Below are 14880 nucleotides of genomic sequence, written 5' to 3'. Positions count from 1 at the left end.
ATTGTTGAGATTGTTTGAAATTTGACATTCTTGCATTGGTCCTGATGAGTGCAAAATGGAAAGCTTCAGCAGCATGTCTCTATTACTCTTACTTGCAGGTGTGCTATTTTAGTGCATGAAAATGCTCTGTGAGAATACTTACAGGATACCATCATCTGAGAATATTTCATCTTCTTCCTCCTCACGGGTTCCAGTTCCAACCGTCCCAGACAGAAGGACAAAAGGCTGAGAAGCAAAATTAAAGAAGAACGGATGAATAGAGGATTTAAAACTGGGATCATAAAAGATACAGCAACAACAATATTATAAACTTGTTTCAGGATTTACTCATTATAGCTGGGTGGAATAGTTTGGATTTCAGTTCTTTTCATAATCCTAAAAAATCTGTGAAGTGATTTTTTTACCTCACTGAATAAAAGACAGGCTGACATTGTCTTATTCAAGAATGCAGCAGCACAGTAGCACAAGTGGATAGCACTGTGGGTCCCAGGTTCGATTCCCCACTGGATCACTGTCTGTGCGGAGTCTGCACGTTCTCCCCCTATCTGCGTGGGTTTCCTCCGGGTGCTCCGGTTTCCTCCCACAGTCCAAAGATGTGCAGGTTAGGTGGATTGGCCATGATAAATTGCCCTTGACCAAAAAGGTTAGGAGGGGTTATTGGGTTACGGGTGGAAGTGAGGGCGTAAGTGGGTCGGTGCAGACTCGATGGGCCGAATGGCCTCCTTCTGCACTGTCTATTCTATGTTCTAATACGGATTCATTTGAAAAATTCAACAATAAGAAAAGACAACAGTCCAAAACACTGCAGAACAATTTCTGATTCATCGTTTTCTCCCCTCTTCTTCCCACCCCCAGCATTTGGGAACGCTCAACAACTTTCTTTGTCAGAATCCTCTTTTCCAAATCATTTTGCAACTCTACTGTAATAGCTAACCAATCCTGACTTTAAGCACCTTTGAGATTCACTTAATTATGTATCACTCTTCCCCCTTTTCCGTACCAAACTATTTTTTTGTGTATCAACCCCTCAAACAAAATCTCTCAAAATACCAAATGTCTACCTTTGGCCTCCATTCACCTCAACATTTCAGCGATACTATCCGCGCAACCGTCATATTTGATGCCCTGGCTCTCATTAAAACTATTACGCTCTCGGTCACCCGGGTTACTCAGAGTTATGATTTTCAACTCTGCTCCTTTAAGCCCAACGGATTTGGACTCCCAACAGATACAGCGGGCAATTGGTTTAACCTTTGACTGCCAGATCTGGCAGGATCACATAATGCACTATCGGGTCCTGTTCCCATCTACCAAAACTGTTCACTGGATTTCGGAACGATCATGGAAGGTATGCATCTTATCTCTACGATAAGTCACCTTTTTAAAAATACCTTCCATCCTCACCTCCAATAAGTGAGAGCTCAGGGATTTATTTGCCACCGAGAGAGACTTGACCAAATCAGCTCCTCTGCCACTTTCCTCTCTTCCCTTAGTGTACCTGGCCGAATGTCTTCAACAGTTGTCTCCTGCTGTAGCTCTGAACTCGTCTCATTCTCTCCTATCGTTCATCATGCCCTCTACAAGCTCATCCTGTCCTCGACTCTATTCCCAATGGCCTGCTAACCACTCAACCTTCCTTCCCAGCTCATATTTTTCTATGTTTCAGTTGCTGCCCCATCTCCCTCAAATCTATCATCACCATTCTGACAAAAAAAATCCTGACCCCTCCAACTACTGCGCCATCTACAACCTCTCTTTTCTTTGTAAAGTCCATGAACATGTTGCTGCCTCCGAAATCCATTTCCACCTTTCCCAGAGCTTGATGTCTGTATTCCTACAATCAGGTTCCCACTCCAACCAATGTACCAAAGCAGCTATTTCCACTGTAACAAATGATATCCTGTGACTGTGACAAAAGGAAACCAGCCCTTCCTAGTCCTTCTAGTCCTGCCTGCAGACTTCGAGATGGCGAACCACATCATCCTCATCCAACAACTCTTGTCATCATCCAGGTGGGTGGGACTGCACATGTCTTGTTCCAGTCTGATCTACTCGCAGCCAATCACTTGCAATGTCTTCTCCTCATACTCTTGCACTGCTACCTCTGGTACTCCCAGAGAATCTATCCTTAGCCGCGTCCCTGTTTCTTGTCCACTTTCTGCTCCTTGGCAACATCATTTGAAAATATTGCATCAGACCCTACATGCATGCAGATAACACCTAGTTCTACCTCACCACCTGCCTGTAAAAACAGGTTGCTTATCTGACATCCAGTAATGGATGAACAGAAATTTCCTATTGGGAAGGCCCAAGGCATTTTCTGTCTGCACCGTAAATTCTGTCTCCTAACCACTGACTCCATCCCCTCTATCAAGAAGCTTTTGCAACCTTGGTATTTTATTCCAGCCCACAATGAGCTTCATGGCTGGCCTCCCATATTCTACCCTCTGTAAACTTGGGGTCACGCAAAACTCAGCAGCCCAAGTCCTTACTTGCACCAACCCCATTCAACCACCATCTCCAAGTTCAGTGACCCAGATTGTGACCTTGTTCAGCACTGTCTTGATTTTAAAAGCCCTGCATTTTCTCGCTCCTCCCTAACTCTGCACCCTCCTCCAACCCCTGAACCCTCAGATATCTGGATTTCTGTAATCTTAAGCATCCCTAATTTTAATCACTTCAGCATTTGATGGCTGTACCATCAGATACCAACCAAGGCTCTGAAGCTCTGAAAATCCCTCCCTAAACCTGTCTATCTCAATTTCTCCCTTAAGATACTCGTTAAAATCTATTCCTTTGACCAAGCTTTAGGTGACCTGCCCTTATAGCTCATCTAGCTTGGTGTCAAACTGTGTTTCGGAATACCCTTGTGAAGCACCGTGGGGAATTTTACAACTTTAACGGTGCTGTACAAATAACGGGAACTAGAATGAGGTGCCAAAGGGTTGTGAGTGTTTGTAGCAGTAAGGGAATAGGGAACAAAACAGAATTTTTAAAAAGTAAAAATATGTTTACACAGAAAATTCTTACAAAATTGTGACATAAAAAATTAAAGGCTGCTATATGGAGAAATTACTAAACTACTGCCATAATTGAACTAGCGCAAAACATGAATGCAGAGGAAAGGCAAGTCCCCCACAGGTAAAGAGAAAGAAAGATCAGAGACACAACCTGCCTTCACTCAGCTGCTTCCCAGTGGGCAGTTTCAGGATGAACTACTGTAGGCGATGGGCCAGAATGACTGCCCTCCACCACAATACAGAATTGTGTGATGACCCAATAAAATGCTGGGCAGTTTCTCAAAAGAAAGGAAGGAGGCCGTTTCAAGACATTTTATGTTCCGTGGAATAAACCAGTGAAAGCCGGAAAGGCATTTGTTATCAAAATATACTAACCTTGGAATCCTTTGGTTTCTTTTTTCTGTTTCTAATTTTACTTTTAAGACCAGTATTCTGCAGGAAAATCAAAACAATCAACAGCTAGTTAGTTGAACAGCACTGAAATTAAGAATGGTCAATTCTCAAGAAATATACATTTTTAATTTTTTCTATATTTTTCTATATTTAGGTACAAATATACCTTCCTGAATTAAGGTTTGAGATAACACCAGACGCTCGTGACGTTTCTTCTATGTTTTTGCTCATTTAAAATCTAGTTATTCTTCAGCGGGATGATGGAATTGCAGTTAACATTCAGCTAGGATTGATTGTTCGGGGAGGCTGGTACGGGAATTGAACCGTGCTGCTGGCCTGCCTTGGTCTGCTTTAAAAGCCAGTTCTGCTTTCTCCTTTCTTTTAAGTTTTTATTGGGTTATCACGCAATTATTCTGTACTGTGGGGGAGGGCAGTCATTCTGGCCCAGCGCTTGCAGTAGTTCATTCTGAAACTGCTGGTTTTAGCACAGGGCTAAATCGCTGGCTTTTAAAGCAGTTCATATCAATTCGCTTCCATTTGCTGATTCACGGTCTCCTTCAGCAGTCAATACATTTCTCTTCCAGCGTGTAAAGTGTTAAATATAAATTAAAACCTTTCCCCCTAGTAGAGGGGTCAATAATCAGGGGCCATAAATTTAAGATAAGGGGCAAGAGATTTAGAAAGGCTTTGAGGAAAAACCTTTTCACTCAAAAGGTGGTGGGAGTCTGGAACTCACTGCCTGAAAGGGTGATAGAGGCAGGAACCCTCACAATATTTAAGAAGCATCTAGATGAGCACATGAAACGCCATAGCACACTACGCTATGGGACAAGTGCTGGAAATAGGGTTCGAATAAATCGGTGTTTGATGGCCGGCGAAGACATGGGCCGAAAGGCCTCTTTCTGTGCTGTAAAAATCTTCTCCTCCCTCCAAGTTAAAACTCAAGAACTCTTGAAAAATACAAGGCAATGCTAAATATATTAAAGTCCATCACATCTACGTCTTTTACAACTTAAACAAGTGTCAGCCTTGTCTCAGTGATACTGCTCTTCTGTTGGTCAGAAGGTCATGGACTCAAGCCTCACTTCAGAAGTTGAAGCATCTAATCCAGGCTGATATTCCAGTGCACTACTGAGGGAATGCTGCATTGTTTGTGATGCCACTGTTCGGTTGAGACCTTGAAATGCAGTCCCATCCAACCTTTTTGCTGAATGTAGAAGTTCACATGACAACATTTGAAGAGGAGCAGACTGCTGGTCAATGTATCTTCCACAAACAAAACTGTTGTTATCTGTGATCCTTCGTGTGTGTAAATTGGTTGCTGCCTTCCCCTGCCCGCAATGCAACACCGACTAAATTTTACATATACTTGATTGGCTGTGAAATACCTTGGAAGATTTTGAAGTTATGATGGTTATGAAGGGACGGTGCAGTGCTGGACCCAATTCTGGGGAATGAAGCCAGACAGGTGGTTGAGGTTTTTGTGGGGGGAGCATTTTAGTGATAGCAGCCAAGGAAGAGCTGATTTTAGTCAAATAAAGTACGATCTGGCCAAGATAGACTGGGAAGAGTTACTTGTGGGGAAATCTACAGAAGAGCAGTGGGGCATTCAAAAAGGAAATGGGGAGGGTACAGGCCAAACATGTTCCCTCTAGGGTGAGAGGAAGGAATAACAAGCATAGGAGAACCATGGATGGCTAGAGATATTCAGGTGACAATGAGAAGGAAAAGAGAGGCTTTTAGCAAGTACAAAGGGAGCAAATCAGTGGTGGCATTAGGGGAGTACAGAAAGTGTAGGACGTAGCTTAAGAAAGCAATTAGGAGAGCAAAGAGGGGATATGAGAAAGCTGTGGCTGGTGAAAATCCCACAATATTCTATAAGTATATCAAAAGAGGATAAAGACTAGGGCCCATTAGGGCCATCTGTGGGTGGGGCCAGAGGACATGGGTAGAGTGTTGAACGAATATGTCTTCACCCAAAAGAATGAAAATGTCGGCATGGAACAAAGAAGCATAAGGACAGGCCTCTTCAGCCTTCCAAGCCTGCTCCGATTATGATGTCTGTCCAATCAAAATCCTTCTGCACTTCCGGGGTCCATATCTCACCATTCCCATCCTATTCATGAATTCATCAAGATGCCCCTTAAACTTCGCTATCGTCCCATCGGCAGCGCATTCCAGGCACTCACCGCCTTCTGTGTAAAAAAAACTTGTCTCGTACATCTCCTCTAAAATTTGCCCCTTGCACCTTAAATCTGTGTCCCCGACTAATTGACTTTTCCACTCTGGGAAAAGCATCTGACGATCCACTCGGAGAGAGAGAGACTGTGATGTTCTTGAGCAAATTTACGTAGGGAGTGACATAGTATTGGAGGTACTGGCAGGCTTAAAAGTGGACAAATCTCTAGGTCCGGATGAATTGTGTCCCAGGCTGCCTTGGAAGCGAGGGAGGAGATTGCAGGGGCTCTGTCCCAAATTCATCATTACATCATTTCCAAAGGCTGAATGTAGATCTCACAAGCAGCTGACCACAATTATACATATTACTTCAGGTCGGGCCAGGCAAGGTTTGATAAAAGCAAATTACTGCGGATGCTGGAATCTGAAACAAAAAAGGAAAATACTAGACACTCTCAGCAGGTCTGGCAGCATCTGTGGAGAGAGGAGGGAGCTAACAATTTGAGTCTGGATGACACTTTGTCGAAGATGACGTTTGATAGTCAGCAGTGCTCTCCAGTAATAAGGTGTGGTGATCTGGGAAGTGACTATTATATGAACTAACAGAATATTTGATTTTTCACTTGGAAATCAATCTTAAATTAAAGGTTTGCACAGAATGCAAGTACAACTTACAGATAATTCTTCATTTTCCTGTTTCTTTAGTACAGTACAAGGAGCATCTACAGAAGAAGGAATAATGTTACAAAAGAATTCATCTAGAATGAACCAAACAAAGTCGCGCCTAATATGATCAGAACCAACAACCAAGTAGAAAATACATAAATTATACAAGGGCTGTAGCAACAAAATATACATCCTGGTTTAAACTTTTACCCAGCATGCTTACACTCACAGTCGGAGACCTCTCTCCTTTCACCTCCAATAGTAAAAATATCAGAGACGTTTTACTCCCATCTCGCAAACTGTTCTGGAGACAAATAAGCCCACATAACACGAATTAGGTTTGTCACATTTCAGGTAAGGTAATGGCTGGTTTCTATGGCTGGTTTGTACATTCCCTGCAGTGCGATCCATCCAAAAATGTGATTTAAATGACAAACTTCGGATGGTTTCGATTGGATTACGTTAATAGTTACCCAGAAAAAGTTAGGATTAAAACCACATCTAACATTGAACTCTCCACAGGACTCCCTTGCCAACCCTCTGCTTCCCTGCCACCCCGCGGTGGGCTGCATCCAGACTCGCGACATTCACTTACAATTACAAAAGTAGGGCCAAGGATACTGGCTGACATTAGTAAATGGTTAATTTTAGACTCATGGGAGGAACAGATTAACAGATGAATAACAGATTATTCACAGAATAATCAACAGATTGAATGCATTCCTGGATACAGCAGTCATTTAATTGTGCACTGGGGAATGTAATGTAATTCTGGATGTATTGACTAAGATGACTTTCTTCATCTCGTGTGGAAGAGCATTATATTTTCAATATCTACATATTCATTCTCCTATTGTTGTCTGCCGACTGAAAATAGAAGTCTGACTAATTTGAAGAGTCAATAGTAATTAGCTTTGCTTGCTGCTCAAGTACAGAGCCAAAACTTAAATACATACCCATTGCATTAAAATATTCATCTAAAGGATTCTGTAGGGAAGGGAATTGTTCTCTCTTCTCCTCCAACATCCATATAAAACTGCGGGTTTTTGTAGGCGATTCCTGTTTCAATTGTTCTACAATTTCTTTACTGCTATCAGACATGGGTAGATCAATCTTAGATGCATCCAGCAATTCCAGTAGAGAGCTCAAGTCCAACTGCTCTAAGCAGTTTGAGTAACGAGACAAGAAGAGGTCTGCTGCTTCACGGCCTGTAATTAATTAAATCACTACTTCAGGATCAACAATAACACACTATAACAATGATCGTTCGTACCGTTAAATAACCATAAAGCCTTGTAACTTCCTCAGAGTAGCAATCATCGCAGACTGGCATACTCCCTGTGCAAAGTCTCTGTGTTGCCCGGACAACTACGCTCAGGTTGGGAGTCAGATTGAGGTGGGGGAGGGTTCGGAGTCAGACTGGGCGAGGACGCGGTTCGGGACCACAGAGGGTCAGCCGGCAGTGTATTTGTGTTGGGGAGATGGGGGGGGGCTTCCAAACGGGGTTCAGTCTGGGACTTTCAAATTGTTACCCTGAAGTTAGAAGTGCTTTTATTTCTTCTAACTCTTTCAGAGTACATCTGGCAGAACCATCCGAAGTTAGCAATTTAAATCACTTTGTCGGACGGTTTTCGGCCCAGGGTAATCATCCAAGGGAAGTTAGCCATTCTGGACAATTGCCAGGTAAACCCTTGCGTCGGAACTTCCAAGAGGGATTCCCTCTCACATCATTGGGGTATCTCCCAAATGAGGCGCTGGAAAACTAGCAAGTTATGGTCCAATTTACTTTCCTGCTCTCCTGCATCTGAATAACTTGCTGGAACAATTGTAACAGTTACCCAAGCCCTGCAAACACTACCATTAAACTAAATACACATTCACTTTTACCTTGTTTTAACATTCAATAGTATTTCTTCACTGATTTGCAGTTGTCCTACTATTCCCTCATTCTGAAGTTAATTCTATGGGCATTTTTCAGTTTCATCACAGCCTGTGTGCACAAACCTTCGAGTTTGCATGCATTGTAACATTACCTGCGTCATTTAACCAATTGATCCAATCTAACAGCTTGTTGTCAACCTCATCGCACTTGCTAAGGGTGTAAAGGAATTCTCTGGTCTTTATTCTGTTATTTTTCTGGACAATGAGGTCAAGAAGTTGGCCCATAACCTGGCATGGTTTGGAGGCACCTGTGCAAAGCCTGTCATAGTCCTGTTCACTTAGAACATGAAAGGAAAGCAATTCTTGAAGTAGGTTTGAAACATTCTGCACCCCAGTTTCTATTTGTTCCTTGTTCTCAGTTATCAGCTGCAACATTCGATCACCAAGAGGATCCCAGGAATGACCTGTGTGTATAAGGAGGCCAAGTTATAAAATGAGACATGTAACATGCACTTGAAATCTATGCAACTTCATCAAAAATACTGTGTGCACTCTGCTGGACTACACGGAGCAAAAGCAAAGAACGTCAATTCACCAAAATGCACTATTCACTTTGTGCATAATTTCGTATCTATCACAGTACCATCGCAACGAGCCATAATTATCGGGAATTAGGCAAACAAGCAACGAGGGCTACATCCCCTTTTCTATCTTTATTCACATGTTATAGTCAAAAACATTTAATTTCTTCCCACACACACCACCAGCTGGTATAGACCAGTATTGATCTGAGTGGTAGAGCAGGCTCAAGGTTGAATGGCCTTCCTCTGCTCATCAGGCCTAGTAGCCATACAAGATTTGACAATAATATTTAGACCCCGATGGGGTATACTAACAAAAAACTCAGAACCGATATCACTGTGACCATGGACTAACAATCTCATAAGTATGGTTGAAAAAAATCCATTCACTGTGAGGTTTCTAGAACAAAAGAATTTTACAACACAAACAGGCCATTTGGCCCATTAAGTGTGCGCTTTCACCTTAAATAATCAAATTCCACTCACATCCCACATATTTTCAAACATCTGTACAATTCACAAAACAAAATGGATTCTACTTCAATAATATTTTGTGGCAAAAAATTCTGCATTATATTTCTAACCTCTCCCTTAACTTTCTTTTGCAATGCTCTTACATTTATGCCCTTTCTAGTCAACCTCATTATAAATTAACTTAATTTTTAATAGATTGAACAGGCACGCCAACTCCAAGATCATCAGGTTAAACGATCACTATGAATCAGTCATCTCATCTTTACCGGATTTAGAAGTGGCTTCTTCCACGCCGTTATTCCTTTCAACTTTTTCTTTCATCTGTTTTTCAGCTTTGTGTCTTGATGCTTCTTTTCTTAACTGTTTCCTGGCTTGCTTACGGTCTTCTTTAATCATCAACTTTGAAAGACTGTTAAGGAACAAAGAAAGTGTTTGAATCGGTGACAGATATAGATCATGGCACAAAAAACAGTGGACAATTGCTATTTAGAGATGACTGCAGCAAGAGAGAGACCGGAAATTAGGAATTTAAGAGCAACAATGAGTATAAGTGGTAACCTCGTTAAAGTGAAGATGGAGATACAGCAGGCATTGTAATAATGACAGAGACTGAAATGTGTGTGTATTATATGTATGTATGCATGAGGGAGGGAGAGAGGCAACCGGCGCTTGGGAGAGGGGGAACGGGCGCTTGGGAGAGGGGGAACGGGCGCTTGGGAGAGGGGGAACGGGCGCTTGGGTGAGGGAGAGCGCGCGCGAGGGGGGGGGGAAAGAGAGCGCGCGCGAGGGGCAGAGAGCGCGCGCGAGGGGCAGAGAGCGCGCGCGAGGGGCAGAGAGCGCGCGCGAGGGGCAGAGAGCGCGCGCGAGGGGCAGAGAGCGCGCGCGAGGGGCAGAGAGCGCGCGCGAGGGGCAGAGAGCGCGCGCGAGGGGCAGAGAGCGCGCGCGAGGGGCAGAGAGCGCGCGCGCGAGGGGCAGAGAGCGCGCGCGCGAGGGGCAGAGAGCGCGCGCGCGAGGGGCAGAGAGCGCGCGCGCGAGGGGCAGAGAGCGCGCGCGCGAGGGGCAGAGAGCGCGCGCGCGAGGGGCAGAGAGCGCGCGCGAGGGGCAGAGAGCGCGCGCGCGAGGGGCAGAGAGCGCGCGCGCGAGGGGCAGAGAGCGCGCGCGCGAGGGGCAGAGAGCGCGCGCGCGAGGGGCAGAGAGCGCGCGCGCGCGAGGGGCAGAGAGCGCGCGCGCGCGAGGGGCAGAGAGCGCGCGCGCGAGGGGCAGAGAGCGCGCGCGCGAGGGGCAGAGAGCGCGCGCGCGAGGGGCAGAGAGCGCGCGCGCGAGGGGCAGAGAGCGCGCGCGCGAGGGGCAGAGAGCGCGCGCGCGAGGGGCAGAGAGCGCGCGCGCGAGGGGCAGAGAGCGCGCGCGCGAGGGGCAGAGAGCGCGCGCGCGAGGGGCAGAGAGCGCGCGCGCGAGGGGCAGAGAGCGCGCGCGCGAGGGGCAGAGAGCGCGCGCGCGAGGGGCAGGGAGCGCGCGCGCGAGGGGCAGGGAGCGCGCGCGCGAGGGGCAGGGAGCGCGCGCGCGAGGGGCAGAGAGCGCGCGCGCGAGGGGCAGGGAGCGCGCGCGCGAGGGGCAGGGAGCGCGCGCGCGAGGGGCAGGGAGCGCGCGCGCGAGGGGCAGGGAGCGCGCGCGCGAGGGGCAGGGAGCGCGCGCGCGAGGGGCAGAGAGCGCGCGCGCGAGGGGCAGAGAGCGCGCGCGCGAGGGGCAGAGAGCGCGCGCGCGAGGGGCAGAGAGCGCGCGCGCGAGGGGCAGAGAGCGCGCGCGCGAGGGGCAGAGAGCGCGCGCGCGAGGGGCAGAGAGCGCGCGCGCGAGGGGCAGAGAGCGCGCGCGCGAGGGGCAGAGAGCGCGCGCGCGAGGGGCAGAGAGCGCGCGCGCGAGGGGCAGAGAGCGCGCGCGCGAGGGGCAGAGAGCGCGCGCGCGCGAGGGGCAGAGAGCGCGCGCGCGAGGGGCAGAGAGCGCGCGCGCGCGAGGGGCAGAGAGCGCGCACGCGAGGGGCAGAGAGCGCGCGCGCGAGGGGCAGAGAGCGCGCGCGAGGGGCAGAGCGCGCGCGCGAGGGGCAGAGCGCGCGCGCGAGGGGCAGAGAGCGCGCGCGAGGGGCAGAGAGCGCGCGCGAGGGGCAGAGAGCGCGCGCGAGGGGCAGAGAGCGCGCGCGAGGGGCAGAGAGCGCGCGCGAGGGGCAGAGAGCGCGCGCGAGGGGCAGAGAGCGCGCGCGAGGGGCAGAGAGCGCGCGCGAGGGGCAGAGAGCGCGCGCGAGGGGCAGAGAGCGCGCGCGAGGGGCAGAGAGCGCGCGCGAGGGGCAGAGAGCGCGCGCGAGGGGCAGAGAGCGCGCGCGAGGGGCAGAGAGCGCGCGCGAGGGGCAGAGAGCGCGCGCGAGGGGCAGAGAGCGCGCGCGAGGGGCAGAGAGCGCGCGCGAGGGGCAGAGAGCGCGCGCGAGGGGCAGAGAGCGCGCGCGAGGGGCAGAGAGCGCGCGCGAGGGGCAGAGAGCGCGCGCGAGGGGCAGAGAGCGCGCGCGAGGGGCAGAGAGCGCGCGCGAGGGGCAGAGAGCGCGCGCGAGGGGCAGAGAGCGCGCGCGAGGGGCAGAGAGCGCGCGCGAGGGGCAGAGAGCGCGCGCGAGGGGCAGAGAGCGCGCGCGAGGGGCAGAGAGCGCGCGCGAGGGGCAGAGAGCGCGCGCGAGGGGCAGAGAGCGCGCGCGAGGGGCAGAGAGCGCGCGCGCGAGGGGCAGAGAGCGCGCGCGCGCGAGGGGCAGAGAGCGCGCGCGCGCGAGGGGCAGAGAGCGCGCGCGCGCGAGGGGCAGAGAGCGCGCGCGCGCGAGGGGCAGAGAGCGCGCGCGCGCGAGGGGCAGAGAGCGCGCGCGCGCGAGGGGCAGAGAGCGCGCGCGCGCGAGGGGCAGAGAGCGCGCGCGCGCGAGGGGCAGAGAGCGCGCGCGCGCGAGGGGCAGAGAGCGCGCGCGAGGGGCAGAGAGCGCGCGCGAGGGGCAGAGAGAGCGCGCGCGCGAGGGGCAGAGAGCGCGCGCGCGCGAGGGGCAGAGAGCGCGCGCGCGCGAGGGGCAGAGAGCGCGCACGCGAGGGGCAGAGAGCGCGCACGCGAGGGGCAGAGAGCGCGCACGCGAGGGGCAGAGAGCGCGCGCGAGGGGCAGAGAGCGCGCGCGAGGGGCAGAGAGCGCGCGCGAGGGGCAGAGAGCGCGCGCGAGGGGCAGAGAGCGCGCGCGAGGGGCAGAGAGCGCGCGCGAGGGGCAGAGAGCGCGCGCGAGGGGCAGAGAGCGCGCGCGAGGGGCAGAGAGCGCGCGCGAGGGGCAGAGAGCGCGCGCGAGGGGCAGAGAGCGCGCGCGAGGGCGAGAGAGAACGCGCGAGGGCGAGAGAGAACGCGCGAGGGCGAGAGAGAACGCGCGAGGGCGAGAGAACTCTCGAGGGAGAGAGAGAACGCGCGAGGGAGAGCCAGGGAGCGCGAGGGAGAGCCAGAGAGCGCGATGGAGAGCCGGGGAGCGCGAGGGAGAGCCAGGGAGCGCGAGGGAGAGCCAGGGAGCGCGAGGGAGAGCCAGGGAGCGCGAGGGGGAGCCAGGGAGCGCGAGGGGGAGCCAGGGAGCGCGAGGGAGAGCCAGGGAGCGCGAGGGAGAGCCAGGGAGCGCGAGGGAGAGCCAGGGAGCGCGAGGGAGAGCCAGGGAGCGCGAGGGAGAGCCAGGGAGCGCGAGGGAGAGCCAGGGAGCGCGAGGGAGAGCCAGGGAGCGCGAGGGAGAGCCAGGGAGCGCGAGGGAGAGCCAGGGAGCGCGAGGGAGAGCCAGGGAGCGCGAGGGAGAGCCAGGGAGCGCGAGGGAGAGCCAGGGAGCGCGAGGGAGAGCCAGGGAGCGCGAGGGAGAGCCAGGGAGCGCGAGGGAGAGCCAGGGAGCGCGAGGGAGAGCCAGGGAGCGCGAGGGAGAGCCAGGGAGCGCGAGGGAGAGCCAGGGAGCGCGAGGGAGAGCCAGGGAGCGCGAGGGAGAGCCAGGGAGCGCGAGGGAGATCCAGGGAGCGCGAGGGAGAGCCAGGGAACGCGAGGGAGAGCGAGGGAGAGCCAGGGAGCGCGAGGGAGAGCCAGGGAGCACGAGGGAGAGCCAGGGAGCACGAGGGAGAGCCAGGGAGCGCGAGGGAGAGCCAGGGAGCGCGCGGGAGAGCCAGGGAGCGCGCGGGAGAGCCAGGGAGCGCGCGGGAGAGCCAGGGAGCGAGAGGGAGAGCCAGGGAGCGTGGGAGAGCACGAGAGGGGGAGGGAGGGAGCAAGGGGGAGAGATGTAATTGAGAATATGGAAAGATGTGTCATTTGAAACATGGAAGTCTGGCAATATCTGGTCTGAGAGAAACATGAGGATACAGGGAAAGATTTCACAAAGGGTTAACAGCAGCTGCAAAGAGCAGGATTGTAAAATGCAGATATCCTTGGTCAAGCAGGCTTAGCTAACAAAACAAACAGGATTTTGAATGAAGCCAAAACAGTGGCTCACACCTTCATTGGAAGCATCTGGAAAAGAAAGTATGAGGTTCAGTTGAATTTTGTGACAATTCTAGGTGTGAAATTTTGCTAATACCAGGTAAATTGAAGAAAACTGGAGACTATCAGTCTACGAGAAACATAATTCGAAGCCAAAATCAAAGTCAAAAGTATGAGCTGAGGACACAATTGGAAAATAAAACTATTGAAATGACAGGCATTAAAAGTAACACCTCTTGAAACCAAAGCATTTTTGAATATCACAAAGGAACTTTGAATATCACAAAGGACACAATGTAATCAGATCTATGAGATGAGGTTATGTCAAAATGAATACTTAGTTGGATTAGAATGTTTGGATACTTTTTACAATCAAAGTGAAATAAGTTACTTTCAATAAAGTCATAAAAACTAGATAACTGTTAGAAAAATATATAAACCCAGAGACCAGGGCAGGAACCAGAACCAGAACCAGAACTCAGAGAGGCGGAGAAGCAGAATCAGATTACAGTCAGCTCAGCCATGGGAAAGGGACAGGGCAAAGCAGCCGAGCTAAAATAGCTAATACATCTAAGGAAGACTAGTATTTAAAGAGTAGGCAGAGTCAGCTCAGAGATAGCCAGCAGAGCCAGCTCTCACAGCTCGGTACTTGGGAAAGAAAGGACACAGCAACCGAGCTCATCAGCGAATACATCTAAAGAAGACCAGATTTTAAAGAAGATTGATTGTCAAGTTGGGCCTGAAGGTCCCTTCAACCAACCAGAAGGATGCAGAAGCAAGATCTTTTTCCTTTCTGTAAAGAAAGTAATTGCAGCTTTTAAAAGAAAAAATATAATAATAAAATAACTAAATTTAACCTGAAATAGTGGTTATTCCAAAGTCTACTTTACTTACTTAGCATTGCGGGACCCAGGATCGGTGCTACTAAGTGGTAAATAGATGAAATCTTCGGTGAAGGTATGGGTTATACCGGGGGATAACTTGAAAACATAGTTTGACCCGAATAGCACCCACTGAAGCCTGCATTGGAGTCAGGGAGTGAGAAGCCCTGTTCACCATTTAGAATGTCGGCCCTTTTTGGTATAGGGGGACGTCTAAGAATAGTGGTGAGTTTTCAAAAACAGAGCGAGGGGGCGAGCAAGGGAGAGAGGGAGGGCTAGAGGGAGGGATGGCAAGAGGGGGGGCGAGAGGGA

The 14880-nt window shown here is 51.0% G+C and overlaps 1 protein-coding gene across 4 annotated transcripts in view; it reads right to left on the bottom strand.

Moving 5' to 3' along the window:
• Positions 1-14880, bottom strand: part of ttc3 (tetratricopeptide repeat domain 3) — a 166081-nt gene that overhangs the window by 46990 nt on the left and 104211 nt on the right. For all 4 annotated transcript variants that reach the window (XM_072513225.1, XM_072513227.1, XM_072513228.1 and 1 more), the window contains 6 exons: positions 9460-9602; positions 8291-8602; positions 7214-7465; positions 6267-6313; positions 3396-3452; positions 143-225 (listed from right to left, as the gene is read on the bottom strand). In XM_072513225.1, the coding sequence (XP_072369326.1) occupies positions 143-225; positions 3396-3452; positions 6267-6313; positions 7214-7465; positions 8291-8602; positions 9460-9602 (894 nt within the window). The remainder of the gene's footprint in view (positions 1-142; positions 226-3395; positions 3453-6266; positions 6314-7213; positions 7466-8290; positions 8603-9459; positions 9603-14880) is intronic.

The sequence above is a fragment of the Scyliorhinus torazame genome, chromosome 8 (genome assembly GCF_047496885.1).
Source record: "Scyliorhinus torazame isolate Kashiwa2021f chromosome 8, sScyTor2.1, whole genome shotgun sequence".
NCBI lineage: Eukaryota > Metazoa > Chordata > Chondrichthyes > Carcharhiniformes > Scyliorhinidae > Scyliorhinus > Scyliorhinus torazame.
Note: the sequence above shows the minus strand (reverse complement) of the source record. Positions and strands in the feature narration are given on the sequence as shown.